The sequence below is a fragment of the Macrosteles quadrilineatus genome, unplaced genomic scaffold (genome assembly GCF_028750875.1).
Source record: "Macrosteles quadrilineatus isolate MER2022 unplaced genomic scaffold, UCM_ALF_1.0 Scaffold_1__1_contigs__length_201487025, whole genome shotgun sequence".
Taxonomy (NCBI): Eukaryota; Metazoa; Arthropoda; class Insecta; order Hemiptera; family Cicadellidae; genus Macrosteles; species Macrosteles quadrilineatus.
The window spans coordinates 35127917-35145901 of record NW_026542594.1 but is presented as its reverse complement, the minus strand read 5'-3'; the positions used below and the strand labels follow the sequence as shown (position 1 = coordinate 35145901).

The window sequence follows — 17985 nt, the reverse complement described above, 5'->3', positions numbered from 1 at the left end:
TACACATGCCAGTGAAAGAAGAATACAGAGAATTGCTCACAATCAATACACACAAAGGTCTATATCGAGTAAATCGTCTACCATTCGGAATTGCAAGTGCACCTGCTATTTGGCAATCAGCAATGGAAAATATTCTACAAGGTATTGATGGTGTTGATGTTTTCTTTGACGATGTCAAAATAACAGCCCACAGTGAGGAAGAACATTTGAAAAGACTCCGTGCTGTATTAAATCGGTTCAAAGACAACGATTTACACATTAATGTTTCTAAATCTCAATTCCTTGTACCAGAGATTGACTTTCTTGGTTACCATGTCTCGTCAAAGGGAATAAGTAAAAGTAAACATATTACTGAAGCAATAAGAAACCTGAAGAGACCAAGTAATGTGAAAGAAGTTAGACAAATCCTTGGGTTGATAAGTTACTATCGAAAGTTTATTCAAAACTTAAGTGAAAAGATGCAAGCTATTATTAATCTCACAAGAGCTAATGTACCTTTTAATTGGACTGAAGAATGTGAACGAGATTTTCAATTGGTGAAGGAGGAAATGATGTCAGAGAATATACTATGCCATTTTGACCCACACTTACCACTCATTCTAGCAACAGATGCTAGTCAATCTGGAATTTCGGCAATTCTTTCTCATGTGTTTCCGGATGGAAACGAAAGACCTGTTGCATTTGCTTCCAAAACACTATCACAAACACAAAAACAGTACAGTGTCATACAAAAAGAAGCCCTGGCAATTTATTTTGGAGTTAAACACTTTTACCAATACCTTTATGGACGTCATTTCACCCTAGTTACAGACCACAAACCCCTGGTATCAATATTTGGACCGAAAAATGGAATACCACTTATGGCCGCAACAAGACTACAACATTATACTATATTCCTTCAGGCATTTTCATTTGACATAAAGTATAAATCAACCAAAGATAATGTTAATGCTGATGCACTTTCAAGACTACCTAAAAATGTTGAAGAAGCTGCTGTTATTGACTCAGCCGATGTTCATGAAATAGAACAAATCTATACTTTACCTGTCACAGCTGAAGAAATAGCAAAAAATACACAATCTGATCCAGATCTTAGAGATATTTATCAATCACTAATCAGAGGGGAGCCAATACATCACCCGATGTCTTCTAACGAACAAGAATGGTCAATTCAGCTTGGATGCTTATTAAAAGGGAATCGTGTGGTGATTCCCAAACAACTTCGTCCAAGAATTTTGAAAGAACTTCATGAGGCTCATGTGGGTATAGTTCGCATGAAGGGACTAGCTCGTTCGTATGTTTGGTGGCCTAAAATTGATGCAGACATTGAGAATATGACCTTAAATTGTTTGGGATGTCAACGAGTACAACATGAAGCACCCAAAGCACCAGTTCACCACTGGGAATATCCTTCAAGGCCTATGCAAAGAGTTCATGTTGATTTTGCAGGACCATTTTATGGCCATTATTTTCTCCTAATTGTGGATGCCTACAGTAAATGGCCAGAGATTGTAACACTTACAACTATAAATTCACATAAAACCATTGAGGCTTTGCGGAAATTCTTTTGCTCTTTTGGAATCCCTGACATATTAGTGTCAGACAACGGAAGGCAATTTGTTTCGTTAGAGTTTGAAAAATTTCTTCAATCTAACGGAATTAGACACAAGAGATCAGCACCTTACCATCCTGCAACTAATGGCCAAGTAGAACGCTATGTACAAGACTTGAAAGATACTATCAGAGCCATGCACTTTGAGGAAGGCTCAATTGAGTTGAAATTACAGAGATATTTAATGGCCTATCGAAGAGCTCCACATAGTACTACAGGACAGTCTCCTTCACATCTCTTTATTGGACGTCAAATTCGATCAAGACTTGACTTATTGTATCCTGATTTGTCACAAAAAATGGACCAAAATTTTGACTCAAAATTTTTTTTTTTTTTTTAAATGATTTCTGACAGGCAAAAATCATTTAAAGCTCAAGACCCTGTTGCTTACCGCCTATATGGGACCTGCAACAAATGGGGCTTTGGAAAGATCAATAGAAAAGAAGGACCAAGAAATTATGAAATATCCACAAGCAGTGGCACAATCAGACGTCATCAAGACCAAATTAGACGTTCAGGGCGAAACTTGTGTGAGTTTTCATTAAGGAATGAGCAAAATCAAGTATTCATACCAACAAATTTTGGAGGAGTCCATTTTGGAGGAGTCAGAGAGGAACCAACCGAAAACCACGCAACAAATGATCACAACATACCAGATGTTCCAGAGGCCAACGATCACAACATATCAGATGTTCCAGAGGCCAACGATCACAACATATCAGATGTTCCAGTGGCACCAACTCCCGCTATTACAGTGAGACGTTCAAAAAGGACACATAAACCCGTGGATAGACTCAATTTATGAAGCTCACTTAAGAAGGGGAAGTGTTACATCCTAAATGTCTATCTTTACTTATTGATTATTTATTTTATAACTATCACCAGCTGGTTATAATGTTTACTTCTTCACTTTGTTTTTAATTTGTGTTGAATAAAGTTGGTTAAAATTGTACTTTTACAAATACATTTATTATTAGTTCTAATTACATACAGAACAGCTTACTTTTAGGTTCTTACTAATATTCCAGAAACCTCTGGTGAACTAGCACAGATTGCGTTCAGCCGTTTTCCGAAATTCAGCAGGATATACTTTATTACGGATACCTATTTAGATGTATCTATTAAAAACATTGAAAGGGAGAAGGGGGCTGATTTGCGAGGAACATCTGTTGAAGCATTGTCATCTGTTTGAGGATTATTATGTTCACTGGGTTGAAGCCTGATTTCTGCATTTTCAAGTTGATCATTGCTATCTTCTCTGCGTTGAAGCCTGATTTCTATATTTTCTAGATCATTGTCCTTGAATGTCATGTTCTGTTGCTGCGAACTGGTATTTTCTTTAGGAGATGAGCTGGAGTGTGTTTTGTCTTTTGTTTCTGGCACTGATGTTCTCTTCAACTGATCGATGTGTCTCTTGCCAATGTAACCGTTGTCCAGTTTGACTTTGTAGTGCAGAGCTCCAAGTTGAAAAATAACTTTTCCGAACTTCCAGCCGTCTAAGGAACGTACTAATATTCTCTCCCCCACTTTAAATGAGCGGCTTACTTGTTGAAAACCTGGATGTAATGATGTGTTTTTCTTAGGGGGTTTGAGAGCATCTAGTTTTGTTCTGATCTTTCGATTTAAATACAGTTCAGCCGGTGATTGTCCGCATTGTAGAGGTACAGCTCGGTAGCGAAACAGTATGTCTTGAATTTGTGATTTAATATTCTTTCGAGGATCTTCAGCACAATTTTTCAAAGATGTCTTTAACGTTTGCACATAGCGTTCCGCTAACCCATTGGTTGCTGGGTGTCCTGGGGCGATAAATTTTTGAAATATGCCTCTTTGTCGGCAAAAGTCTGTAAATTCTTGGCTAGTAAAAATAGTGGCATTATCAGAAACTAGTACAGCAGGATATCCATGTGTAGAGAAGATATCATTTAGAAATTCTATTGTCATAGCTGTGGATGGTGCGTTTTTGGTTATTCGAACCTCAGGCCATTTAGATTTTGCATCAATCACTACTAGGAAATGGTGTCCATTAAATGGTCCTGCGTAGTCCATGTGAACTCTTTCAAAGTTTTCCTTAGGGATTTCCCAAGGGTGAAAAACTTTTGTTGGCTGTTTTGACTGTAAAGCACAAGCTGCACATGATCGAACTTTATTTTCAATGTCTTTGTCAATTCCGGGCCAATAACAGTGGAGTCTTGCGAGTCGCTTCATTCTTACCATTCCTATGTGTGTTGCATGAAGCTCTTCTAAAACATGAGAGCGTAGTGATCTTGGAATGTATACACGTTCTCCTCTGAATACAATTCCTTGATTGGTTGAGTAGATTGGATCATTTGCACCTTCTTTTATTTGTTTCATAAGATCTTTCATTCCTGGATCGTACGCAGTTTCTTTTGAAATTGAATCACTCGTGATGTTGATTGATGAGATTTGAAGGATTGAATTCTGTTCTATTTCATCTTCTTCTTTATTCAGTGCCGTGTCGATACCACGATGTTCCGTTGTTTGAAAAGTCCTGGATAGAAAGTCTACATTTTGGTGTTGTTCTGCTTTCCGATGTTTGATGTTGTATTCAAATCCTCTGAGGAAAACTGCATAGCGTAAAAGTCGACCAGCTGTCATTGGAGGAACATTCTTTGGGTGAAATATTCGTGTGAGTGGTTGGTTATCTGTGATCAATTCAAACTTTCTTCCATAGAGGTAGTTGAAAAATTTTCCAATAGAAAATACAATAGCGAGTGCTTCGCGATCAAGTTGGCTGTATTGGGACTCTGATTTTGAAAGTGAGCGGGAGACAAATGCAATGGGCCTTTCTTCTCCATTGATAATGTGTGATAGTACTCCTGAGATCCCATGTGGGCTTGCATCGCAGGCTACGGATACTGGAAGGTCTGGGTCAAAAGGAACTACCACTCTATCTGAGGCTATTTCCTTCTTGATGTTGATGAACGCTTTCTCACAATCTTTTGTCCAGTTGAATGGTTTATTCTTGATGAGTAACTGGCGTAGAGGGTAAGTTATGGTAGAAGCTGCTGGAATGAATTTTGAATAATAAGTTACAAGTCCTAGAAACTTTCTCACTTCCTCTACTGAATTTGGTCTTTGAATATTGAGGATATTTGACACTTTTGCTGGAGACTTGGATATCGTGTTATTTTCAATAACATATCCTAAGTATGTGATGCTTTCTTGGAAGAATGTGCATTTATTTCTGTTGAGGTGAAGATTGTTGGTTTGAAGTCGCTCCAGACAAGCTACAAGGTTGTTGAAACATTCATCCAAAGTTGACCCGTAGACAATTATGTCGTCAAAGTAAGAGCTGACACCTGGGAGGTCTTGTAGAACTTGTTCCATTACTTTTTGAAATATGCTGGGTGCAGTCTTGATTCCAAAAGACAATCTGTTGACCCATAAGTACCTTTATGGGTTGATATTGTTTGAACACAAGCACTTTCTTCATCGACACCTATGTGTAGGTAAGCTTTAAAGAGGTCGAGAGTACAGAAAAACTTGGCGTTTCTCAGTTTGTGGAGCGTTTTGTCGATCCTAGGAATCGGATAGTGTGAATCGTAGAGTTGAGGGTTGACTGTGACTTTATAGTCTGCGCATAGCCTAAGTGTACCATCAGGCTTTGGCACTACAACTAAGGGTGAACCCCAGTCACATGATTCGATTTTAGTGATGATTTTGTCTTGTTCCAGTTTGTCAAGATCATGTCCCACTCTATCCCGGAGTGCATACGGTAAAGGTCTAGGTTTGAAAAATACTGGTTTGGATTGAGGTCTTAACTTAAGAGAGCAGGTGACATTAGGAATATATTTCTGGTGAAAATATTTCTGGAAATCTTGATTCCACTACAGTAACTAGTTTGTCTGTGTCACTGGAAACTAAGTTTACATAAGTACCGGTATCTTTTGGTCTCTGGGTGTCAAGATCGTTCAAGTGGACTCCAAGTTGTCTTATCCAAGTCCTACCTAGTAGAGGGCTGTACATGTCAGGAACTACAAACAACTGCTGTGTAGATGAGCGTCCATTGTATTCAACCTGAACCTTAACTAAGCCTAAGGGTTGGAAAACCTCATTTGTGTAAGAACGAAACCTTATATTTGTATTCTGGATTGTGTTTTGAGGAAGATTAAGTCTATCAAATTGAGCCTTTGGTAGAAGGGTATGAGCTGCGCCTGAATCTACCTCAAACTTTTGTGGTTTCCCATTGATTAGAATAGTTGTGAAAAATTTTTCTGTGTCTGATGAATTGTAGTCAGTTACATTGAGAATTTGAAGTTGCCCTATTCCATAAAGTGAGTTTAAGTCCTGTGAATCATTTGGAGTAATACTTATTGTATTAACTGTAGGCCTGGATTTCTTAGAGAGTAGAGTTGATATACAGACCTTGGCTATGTGTCCATCCTTGTCACAGCTTTGGCAGTGAAGGCGTGATATGTTGGTTTTACATTCCCTGGACATGTGATTTGCTCTACCACATCTTAAACACAGGTTTCCAATTCCAAGTGTTGCCAAATCAACCTTATTTTGTCTTGTGGAAGGGTGATTTAGTCTGTTGTTAGATCTGTTGTTGAGGTAGGCTGTCCTTCTTGGTGTATAATTCTGGTGTGTTGGTCTTGTCAATAACTTGTTGACTTCTGCCTGTGACGATGTTTGAGGACTAGAAAAGTTGTTCAGAGTTGCACTGTCTATTTTTGAAGCTTCAATTGCTATTGCCTTTTCTACGGCAATGTCAAATGTTAAGTCCTTGGTCTGGATTAATTGTTCTCTAATTGAAGAGTCATGAATTCCCCTGATAAACTGTGATCTTAAGAATAAGTCAGATACAGATGCTTCACATGATGTACAGGTAAGTTTGCAAGTTGCAATTTGTTTCCTAAGAGCTGTTACATAGTCTGTTATTGATTCATTTTGTGCCTGGATTCTGGATAAAAACTGATGCTGTTCTACAATTTAATTGGTTTTTGGAAAGTAATTGTCTAATAATTTTGTAATTTCATCATAGGTTTGCTCATTAATACTTTTTGGAGCTGAGAGTGAAGACAACAGGTCATATGTTTTAGAACCTACACTATTGAGAAAAAGCTGGACACAAATAGTTTTATCATCAAAGGCATTCTTTATCTTTAGGTAATTTTCAAATCTTTCTTTGTATAGTTGAAAAGTTTCTTTGTTTGAGTCAAATTGTTCGAAATTGGAAATTAATGTGATGTTGGATTGTTGAGTCTTTGACATACCTTGAATAGCTGAAGACAAGGTCTTGATTAATATTTCAAACTGTTCTTGGTTCATTTTGAAAAAAATATATAAAATAAACTTTAAGAGGGCGCAGGAGTCAGCCGCAGGCCTTACGCCGCTGCCACCACTTATAACACGGGGGAATTGCTTAAAACTGCGTTTTAAAAAGTACCTGTCACGAATCTAAATAACTTTCTCTATAGAAACCGAGCACTTAGTGTCCTATCGGTAGTGGAAGGTTGATTTTTTTATTATCTGTCAATATTATCGGTCTATAATTTTTATTTAAGATCAATGTACCCATAAGAAACTCCGATATTTTTCGTAAACGCGGTAGGGGTTTATATTTTCCTGCGACTGTAAATTTTTTTGAAAACTATACCATTATAAAGATAATTTCATGGGGAAGGTCTCTATAGTAAAAAAATGGATGATAATTTATTCCAAACATGTTTAAATTCAGTTTTATGAATTCACCTCATCAAGTAGTAGTAGGCGGAGAACGCTCTCGAAATAAATAGTGTCGTAGTAGTGCCGTGAAGGGCTGAAGGATAGCACCACCGTCGCTTACTGTCATGACGTCAAATAGGCTCCATTGGTGGCGCTAAGAATATAATTTTGAATGTTCACAACATTATTCATTCGTGCGTGACCGACTACTGTGAAGAGACGTGCTAATATTTTGCCTGTTATAATTATAGTTGCATTAAAAGCGTAGTAGTTTTTAATGATATTATAAATGTTTTATAAGTCTAGTGTTGTAAATAAATATTTTTCTAGTGTTTTGCCGTAGTAATCACCTTAAATAAATAGGCTAGTTGTTTTACTGTTCAACAAAGTGTTTTATTGTGTACAAATGGGAAAAGCGAGACTCACCTTATCAGCTCATCGCAAGAAAAGAAGATTAAACCCAGCACTAGTTCAGTACAATGAAAAGAGAAGGTAAGCTGTAATTTGTGAATTATTTATAGCCCTTATGGGATGCTGTGGATGACTAGTTTCTGGGTTTCAACCCCATTTTAAAATCCTTTTTATCGCCAATCGTCAAACATAATCATTCATATAACTTAAGCACTTGCCGTCGTTAAATTTAATTTATACATGAAATACACACCTTCAGTATAAACTTTTAATAATTTGAAAATGTTATGTATAAACTATTTTTGACCTTATATTTTGATTTATATAATTTAATCAATTCTGAAGTCAAATTATGAACATTTAATTAAGTTAGTTAGTTTAGTGAAGTTTCACTCTAGTGAGCCAAACACCACTGGACTGAAGCTGTTTTAGGACCATGTCCTCTCCAGTCGTCATGTAATGTACACACAACATTGTTGTATCAACGCATGTCGCATGTCAGTGTGACTGAGCGACTGAGGTCAGGGCGTAGGTGTTTTTTTCGCGCGCTTTTCCATTATAGCTCTAGGCTCGACTAGGTCTAGGTCAAGAACCTCACGGCTGTAAAGTCGCTTCACTGTCACCGTACGCCAAACAATAGACATCCACTTTCACCCCTACCCTTGACTCTTTTGTTTCCCAACGCGGATGGAACGGTACATGTACAAATTCCACGATCTTACGTCGTTCCATTTATCCGGGATTCAGGACATTTGTACAGCAATGAATATAAATTTAATAAAAACTTAGAAAACGTTTAGCCTACTGCCAAACTGAACATGACTTGAACAAAACATTTTACATAATTCCGCATCCCAAATAATTGTGTACGCTATAAAATAATTACAGTACTGGTAATTCATAATTGATAATTGATAATTGAAAAATTCATTTCCTAATTCAATTCATTAAAAAAACATACATTTGTTATAATAAAGAATAGTTCTAACTACAAACTGTAATTGTTTTGTTTAGGCCTACATGTTTGCATCTCTAAATTATCACCCTGGTACAACGCGGTCTGATAAACGGACCTCAAATGTCATGGGGATATCATGAATGAAATTAATTGCTAAATTGAACAAATCAAACAAGACAAGTGGAGATGGGCATTCATTAATTGCATAGTGTTATATAGTCAATGATTGCATTCATCAATGGGCATTCATAAAATGTTTTCTTGTGGAGAATAATTCAAATTGTATTATTGCTTGTACTATCGAACATATACTTGGATGAAACTTAGTATGTGGCTGTATGGTTTATTTGATAGATGTAGGGTGTGTGATGGAATTTTGTATTTACTTGAACAAATCAATAAAGAAATAAAATGTTAACTCAATTTGTGTTTGTTTTAGAAGGCAAGCAGAAGATGGAAATTCTATAGATCAGCAGCTTGAAGGGGGAAATCTGACTAATTGTATGCTTCAACAAGTAAGCTGTGTGGATGATGAAGAGTGTGGGACAAGAATTAGTGGTAGAAGAATAGTGAATATTGGGGACCTTTTTAAACAAATAAAACAGTTGGACAATCACAGCCCATTTGGCTGCAAATTCGCTGATTTTGAAATAGTTTCGGAGAAGAGGGTCGGCATCAAAAGTGGATTCGGTGTCAAATGTAAAATGTGCTCTTACCAAAGTACTTTGTGGACTGAATTAAATAATGAAAAACTGATGGATGTGAACACTGGTGCTGTTTGTGGGACGGTTACAACTGGCGGTGGTCATGCTCAGGTAGAGGAGTTTTTAAGTGTCCTCGACATACCACCAATGTCACAAAAAACGTTTAAAAAGTATGAAGAGAAGGTGTCAGCGGGTTGGACAGCAACGGCGTTGTTGGAGATGGAAGCAGCGGCTGCAGAGGAGGCACGGCTGGCGCGAGAGGACGGCGACCTTGATAAGGACGGCACGCCGCTTATCACCGTGGTTGCTGACGGGGCTTGGTGCAAAAGATCGTACAGGACAAACTACTCCTCCTTGTCAGGCGTTGTAAGTAATCCAATATATTGCTATTTATCTAACCTTTCACTTTTATCCTACAGCTATAGTGCTATTTATTATTTTTGTATTCTTAAATAATTTGTTGGATTTTTGTGTGCAGCAAATCGACCCCTAAATATTTTATTTGTATAGGCATATTGATTATCAGTTTAAGGCTCTTCTCCTGTAAATGTACTTTGTGCGGGTTTGGATGTTATCCCGTGAAAGCCATTCGTTCGTAGGCTTTTAAAATTTCAGAGTTTCTGCTGAATTATTTTGTCAATTGCCTGAACTTTTACAAGTTTAGGCCTACATTAGTTTACATCATAACAGATGTCCATGATAGAATATTTTGTTTAAATCTACACGAAAATAAGGTTATCGTTACAGTTTGTTATGTTTTAGTGAATTAAAGTAAAATATTGTTATGCTCTTATTTGTATAAAATGTAAATAATAAAATCAATTACGTTGATTTTGTGGTTGTACAGAGCAATAGTAAATTGTAAATTAATTGAAATATATATCACGAATGTAGAAGTCACGAAGTTTCACAGGCTGCTAGTAAAAGCCAAACAAAATTACATTAATAAAAAATATTATTACGCGTTTTAACACGCTATCGCGAACACCGTGCCGAGTTGAACTGGCATTGTTATTGATATTGTACTTAAAAGAAAAAAATACAAAAATGTGTTTTTATAAAAATGTGTTTCTAAAGTTCATGAAATTAGCATTCCATAACATATTATTTTAATTAACCAAACCATTAAAAATCAATGTAACAGAGTACTTTTTAGAATATTTTAAAAACAAATTTTACATTTCGTCCATGAGCAATTCTTCTTTATTCACTATTTCAACATATTTGTTCTTATTTTTTTCAGGCGGCAATCGTGGGTTTCAGAACCAGAAAAGTGATTTTCCTTGGTGTGAAGAACAAATATTGTACTACCTGTGCACGGGCCGAAGGAAAGGGTGATGCAGCTCAACCGCATACATGCTACAAAAACTGGGGGATGAAGCAAAGTTCGACCAGCATGGAGGCAGCGATTATCTGCGAGGGGTTCAAGAAAAGTGAAGAAATGCATCAAATACGGTATGCTAGATTAATCGCAGATGGCGACAGTAGTGTCTATAAAAGAATATTAGAGAGCCGACCATATAAACATTTTACGGTCGAAAAAGTAGAATGTAAAAACCATCTTCTTCGAAATATGTGTACCAGGATGAAGGCTGTTGCATGCTCCAAAACACAGAAGTCCTCTGTACTCCTTCGAAAAAAAATTGGGGATAGCATATTGCGATGCAGGGTGGCCGTAACAAAAGCTAAAGATTACCGGAAAACAGAAAACCGACTTATCAACGAGAAGATTGATTGTTTGAGGGAAGATATTCTCAATATTCCGAGCCACATCTTTGGCGAACACAAACAGTGTAAGGAACGAGGATATTTCTGCGAACAAGACCCAACAACTGCTCCAGCAACAAACAACTTAGTACCACAGCTCACCTCTGTTGGACTATATTCAGCGATCTGTGAAGTGTTCAGAGATGTAAGTCGACATAGCCGGAGTTTGCTGATTGATGTCACGAGCAACTATGTTGAACACTTCAACTCCATTGTTGCGAAATTCGTTGGTGGAAAGCGAATTAATTTCGCCTTAAGCGGTTCGTATCAAGGTCGCTGTACAGCTGCTGTGGTACAGTACAACTCCGGCCAAGCCCACTACAAGTTTCACAAGGCGGTATATAAATCTAGTCCCGGTACTTTTGCTAAAAGCAATCAAATGAAAAGGAAAAGGAAAATGGACAAGAAGAGGAACAGCAAGAGATGCCGCAAGTCTTTATTCTCAAACAATATGAATGAAGAAATTGATTACGGACTAAACGCACAAAGGCCGGATATTGACGAGAAAACCATGGAAAGAGAATCAGAAGAGTTTCTGGCCAGTCTAAAAAAAACGGATGAAGAACGTCACCGGATTGAGCGAGAAACAGTCCTTCAGTCTGACAGCAGCGAATGGCTTGAACTGCGGAGGAGCCTTCTTACGGCATCAAACTTTGGACGAGTGTGCAAAATGCGCCCAACCACTGGTTGCGAGTCGTTGGTCAAGCAAATACTTTACACAGTTGTCGATTGTGAAGCTATGCAATATGGCAGGACCAACGAAGAGACAGCGAGAGTAGTCCTAGAAAAGGAAATCGGAGAAAATGTGCTAAAGTGTGGAATTTTTATAGACAGTGAGTACCCTTTCCTTGGAGGAAGTCCTGATGGTCTGGTGAGTGATGTTGCCACTGTGGAAATCAAGTGTCCATCATCAGCTAAAGACTTAACACCAGAGGACGCAATCAAGACAAGGAAATGCACCTTCTGGACACTTGAAAAAAATGGGGAAATAGGTGACATAAACCGGAACCATAATTTTTATTATCAAATACAGGGACAACTGAGAGTGACTAGGCGCCAATTTTGCTATTTCACATTATGGACACCAAAGGGGATAAAAATAGCCAAAGTTGACCGTGACGACGAGTTTTGGAAGGAAAAAATGTTTCCAAAATTGCAGCGATTTTACAAGGACTGCCTTCTTCCAGAAATCATCGACCCGCGACACAACAGGTCAATGCCGATCAGAAATCCCTCCTACATAGAAGAAGCAAAGGCCAAAGCAGTCATGAAAAAGAAAAGTCTGTGCAAAACCCGCAAGCCAGAAAATACGCCACAGTAATGCAGTAATGCACTTTGTTGCGGGATTGTTTGTATTTAGTTTTCTTTTGTATTAGGCATTCATTAGGGTTTTTTAATATCCATATCCCATGTAAATTTCCCTTGTTTTTGTTTTACACTATTTTAATCTCGTATCCCATGTAAAATTTATGTTTAGTTGGTATGTTTTGATATTTTTGTAAATAGTCTGCATTTTATTATCAATTTCTGTTATAATTGTGTTTACTGTTAGGCTTTTCACTAAGACAATTATTATTTTATGCAATTTTTTTATATTTATTAGTATTTGTTTTAATCGTGTTATATCTTTATTGAATTTTGAACCGTCCACAGGCTTATATCAGCGTGTTTTTTTTCGAAATTATTACAATGTCAACCTAACTTTCTCTTTGTTATCTCCTGTGTTTTTCCCTTGTATTTGTTTTATATTGTTTTTATTCTCGTATCCCATGTAAATTTTCCTTGTTTTTTTACACTATTTTTATCTCGTATCCCATGTAAATTTTATGTTTAGTTGGTATGTTTTGATATTTTTGTAAATAGTCTGCATTTTATTATCAATTTCTGTTATAATTGTGTTTACTATTAGGCTTTTCACTAAGACAATTATTATTTTATGCAATTTTTTTAATATTTATTAGTGTTTGTTTTAATCGTGTTATATCTTTATTGAGTTTTGAACCGTCCACAGGCTTATATCAGCGTGGTTTTTTTTCGAAATTATTACAATACCAACCTTCCCTTCTCTTTGTTATCTCCGGTGTATATTTTACTCTGTAAATAAAATATTCTCTCTGTATATGTTTACTTTAGTAAATAAAATCATTTTTGTTTAAAAATTTATAAATCTGTTTAGTTTTTTCCCCTTTTATATTTCGATCTTTATGTAAAATGTATTTAAATAATGTCACCGATTATACAATTAATATAAGACAGATACATAGGAGAAAGCTGGTCATGAAGTGCGGCGTTGAGGTCGATTTGCTTGGAAGGTGGGTACAGCCACGCTTGAGTCTTGAGTAGATAGGATGCCAAAACACAAACAATGTGGAAACCATTGGACCGTGCTAATAGTCGAACCCTTGGGTCTATTGTGTCTGCTCAGTTGGGGACACAGCCGTGGAGACGGCCCTGAGTGAGTCATACTTCTAACCCCGTTACAATTAGAAGACAGTCAGATATTGGTCCTCATTAGTTCAACATCACAATGTCTGGTGTCGTAGGATGTTTGATAATTAAAATGATAAACGTTCGTAAAAATCTAATTCTCAAAATAATATATTTGCCTAATTTAAAACTAATAGATTGCAAACAAGCTTAGAACAATTTATATAGATGATTAAAATAACAAACGATTCAAATCTCACTAAATTTTTTATGATGAATGTTTAAAAATGTCCCCATTTTCTCGTACGGACTAATATGATTTCTGGTTTACCTCATCTCTGGTCTTGTAATAGTTACGACGGTAATTAATAGAATTGTAAAAGTGAGTCGTTAAAATTTACTACAGTCCTTTTAATTTTCAAGGTTGCTATTTTTACTCGAAAAGCAACGTAATTAGAAATTTGTATTATATTATTCTTACGTATATTTACAGAATATGTTTCTATAGCTAATATAACATTCAAAGAATAGTTGTTATTCAATCTATAAATGTAAATCAATATGACTTAACGATTCTTAAAAAAAGTGAATCGAGAATTTTTAGAGGAGTCTTTTCTCCACGTGTTTAGTGTATGACACGCGAGTATGAGGCAGTAGGACACAAAATATAATTAGTATTTACTGTACCGTACTACAATATTGGTTACCGGCTCCCGGTGGTGGGTGGTGTTCTCCTATTAGCTTGAGGGTTTTTAGTCCTACTAGTGACCGCGGCGATGGTGGCGCTACCGCATTTTTGTATTTGAAGGCGCTGTGAAACGGTGATATTTTGGTTGACTCCGGCCACCTCTTAAAACAAATAGAAAACACGTTAGGCTCTCCTCGTCGCCATTTCTGTTATGTATTGTAAGTTTATATTTGAAATAAATAGTTAAATAAATGTAGGATGAAAAATGAGCCTTATTTTGTCACTGGTTTATTTACATCAATTGAATCACATTTTTTGAAAATAACATATGATTAAATAATTAAATGCATAGCATTTGAAACATAGAGATACAACATGAGAGGTCCAAAATCAAGATCCCACGGGATTGGAAAAAAATCCTAGCTAATGGTAAAAATAAGGAACAACGGGTTAACCTGCTAAATAATGAATGGTCTCAGCACAAATATGCATAAATTCAAACAAGCTTCAATACACGTTTCTAGGGTAATGTAAGGTTCTTATTGGTGATATTTTGAAATTCACCCCCCCAACTACAAACAGGGTTGCTAAGAGTAACTTAAATGTTTGTAAAGGCAACCCATATCAATCAGCACATTATTTTAAAGAAATTTAAAAAGAAAATTACTGTCGCAAATCCGATTTTGATACGAGGAAAATGAAGTTTTATACGTTAATTTTACTGGAACCTTACATTCCAGTACAATTTACGTAAACAATTTCTCAATAAAATTAATTTAATTTAAATAGAATCTCTTAAAATCTCTTTCCTAGAGGTACTCGTTAAATCTAATGTTAAATAGATTTAATTGAAAATCAATTCAGGCCAATTTGAAATCGGCATTGACTGCAGGTTTGCTGCAGTGGGGGTATTTTATTATTTTTTTTATTTTCATTTGAAGCCTTTGAATACATACTGAAGAAGTCCATAAAAAATATTTCACCAGTAATTAACGCTGCCTACCCTTATGTGATTTAAATAAAACAGTTAAAAAATAACAGTTTTTCTTTATTTTCCGGAATACGCTGTAATTTAAAAGAGGCAAACAACTGAATTCTTAATCTGGTAGGTAATACCAAAAAAAAAAAGTATAAGTCATAAATACCCACGGGGGGGAGGGTTTCATATTATTGGTGGCTCATGGTCTATCAATCGTACTCATACCACAGTCTAACAATATAAATAATTTATTTATATTATACTGTGCTCATACCATAGATAAAACATACTTATTGTTAATGATAGATATTAAGATTGATTAGATTTTACAAAATAAAAGAGATGAAAAACAATTGATGGTTTATTGACATTGTTTAGAACAAAACTGATAAAATGTAAACAAGTAAGTAAATAGATCATAACAATTAATAAGACATATGATTTTATCCTCAAATGGCAGGCAGTAGAGAGTATACATAGAGTACTTCTAACATACTCCCCCCCAAATTGCAACAGGGAACTGGGCAATTTTATTCTGTGACAGGAAGAGAGCACAATTTTGCTATTGGTCTTTTGAGTATTCCAGTAGCTGTCTTCAGTGTTACCACGCGAATGAGATTGTCAAGCCCAGGATGAACTTCTATGACTTTTGCTAAAGGCCATTTTGATGGAGGATATTGTTCGTCAGTAATAAGGACTACTGATCCTACTTTAAGTTGTGTGTTTGGAAATCTCCATTTATAAATTGTTAGCAGTTGCTGAAGATATTCCCTTGACCATCTTTTCCAGAAACTTTGTAACATTTGCTGCAACAACTGCCATCTTGAAAGTCTATTTGTTGGTACTTCTTTGAGGTCTGGTTCTGGTATTGTAGATAGTGATGAACCAACAATAAAATGTGCAGGAGTCAATGTAGATAGGTCATCAGGATCATCAGTCAATTTGCAGAGAGGTCTCGAATTCAAAACCGCTTCGATTTGTGTGAGAATGGTAGTGAATTCTTCGTATGTTAGTTGAGTATTACCAACAATCCGTTTTAGGTGATATTTCACTGACTTAACTCCTGCTTCCCAGTGACCACCGAAGTGAGGAGCAGATGGAGGGTTAAACTTCCACAATGTTCCATCTTTAGTTAGAAGATCTCTTAGTTTGGTACTTGCCATTGTTGAAGCCGTGAATAGACGTTTTAGTTCTGCATCAGCACCGATAAATGTAGTACCACAATCACTGGACAGAGTGGAAGAAATTCCACGGCGAGCTGTGAATCTCTTATATGCTGCAATGAATGCTTCTGCAGAGTAATCGGTGACTAATTCGAGGTGGAGTGCAGATGTTGACTAGCAGATGAATACTACATTATATCCCTTGTATGTTTTTGCTGCTTTACCTCGCCAAGTCTTGATAACGAATGGACCTGCGTAGTCAACACCAGAGTGGAGAAATGGTCGTGAAGGGGTGACTCGAGATGTAGGAAGCTGTCCCATAAGTTGCTGAGCTCGTTCAGCTCTGTATCGAGCACAAGTGACACACCGTAGTAGTTCTTTCTTAATAGTTGGACGACCACCGAGAATCCAAAAACGTTGTCTAATGGTTGATAATGTAATGCTTGTACTACCGTGTAGTGTACGAAGGTGGGAATCAGATATTATTAATTTTGAAAGATTAGAATCTTTTGGGAGGAGGAGTGGGTGTTTTGAGTCATACTCAAGAGTGGATTGGTTGAGTCTTTCTCCAACTCTGATAAGTTTATTTTGATCAAGAAACGGAGTGAAATTGCAGAGTTTACTTAACTTATTGATTGGTTTCTGATTAGTGAGTAGTTTCAGATCTTCATTGAAGGCTTCTAGCTGAACAATACCTGTCCAAAGTAGTAAAGAATCATTTAATTCTTTGGGTGTCAGATAGGGAGTGTGTTCTATACTGTCGATTTTCTTGAGGTGATTGATAAATCTTCGACACCATGCTGTGATCCGAAGTAGCTTATTGAGATCAGAGTAGCGACAAAGTAAGTCAGGTTCTGATTTAGATTGGTATAAATACGTTGATTTCTGACTGCGCTGCTCAGACACGGCTTCCTCTGCAAGTTCGTCGGAACTCATGGGCCAGTTTACAGAATCTTCCACAAGCCACGAGGGGCCTGACCACCACAACTTGTGGTCCACCAGAGCTTTAGGAGACAACCCTCGTGAAGCGCAATCGGCTGGATTCTCTTTGCCAGGAACATACCATCATACCTCCAACGAGCTAATGGCTCTGTTTCCTGTATAATGCTAACTCGATTACAAACAAAGTCTTTCCACTTGGATGGGTGGTTCTGAATCCAAGTAAGAGTTACACGAGAATCTGTCCACAACCACAATGGAGCAGATTTGATATCTAGAATTTCTCTGACATATTTTGCAAGACGCACCAACATTAATGCTGCTGTAAGCTCTAGTCTGGGGATACTCATTTTCTTAAGAGATGCAACTCTGGTTTTAGCACAAACAATGTTTACAAAAATACCTTACTCAGACCTTACTTTAATATACACAACAGCAGCCATTGCAGACTAAGATGCATCTGAAAACCCGTGAAGTTCCACACAGCAGGAAGATGATTTGGTGAGACCTAAAAATCTTGGAATTGATATAATAGACAAGTCTTTTAGTTGAGCTTCAAGATTTTGCCAGTGTGCCAACAGGTAGGGAGGAAGAAAATCATCCCAGTTTAGCTTAATCAACCATAGTTGCTGCAAAAATATTTTAGCTT

General features: G+C 36.8%; 2 protein-coding genes across 2 annotated transcripts; one reads left to right on the top strand and one right to left on the bottom strand.

Annotated features, from left to right (window-relative positions):
- Window positions 1-2716: 2716 nt before the first annotated feature.
- On the bottom strand, window positions 2717-4960 carry LOC128995967 (uncharacterized protein K02A2.6-like). The gene has a single exon (XM_054421060.1). It carries the CDS (start codon window positions 4958-4960, stop codon window positions 2717-2719), a length of 2244 nt encoding a protein of 747 aa, XP_054277035.1.
- Window positions 4961-7706: 2746 nt separating this feature from the next.
- On the top strand, window positions 7707-17502 carry LOC128995960 (uncharacterized). The gene is made up of 4 exons (XM_054421047.1): window positions 7707-7792; window positions 9109-9739; window positions 10617-12132; window positions 17300-17502. Exons 1-4 carry the CDS (start codon window positions 7707-7709, stop codon window positions 17500-17502), a joined length of 2436 nt encoding a protein of 811 aa, XP_054277022.1.
- The last annotated feature ends 483 nt before the right edge of the window (window positions 17503-17985 follow it).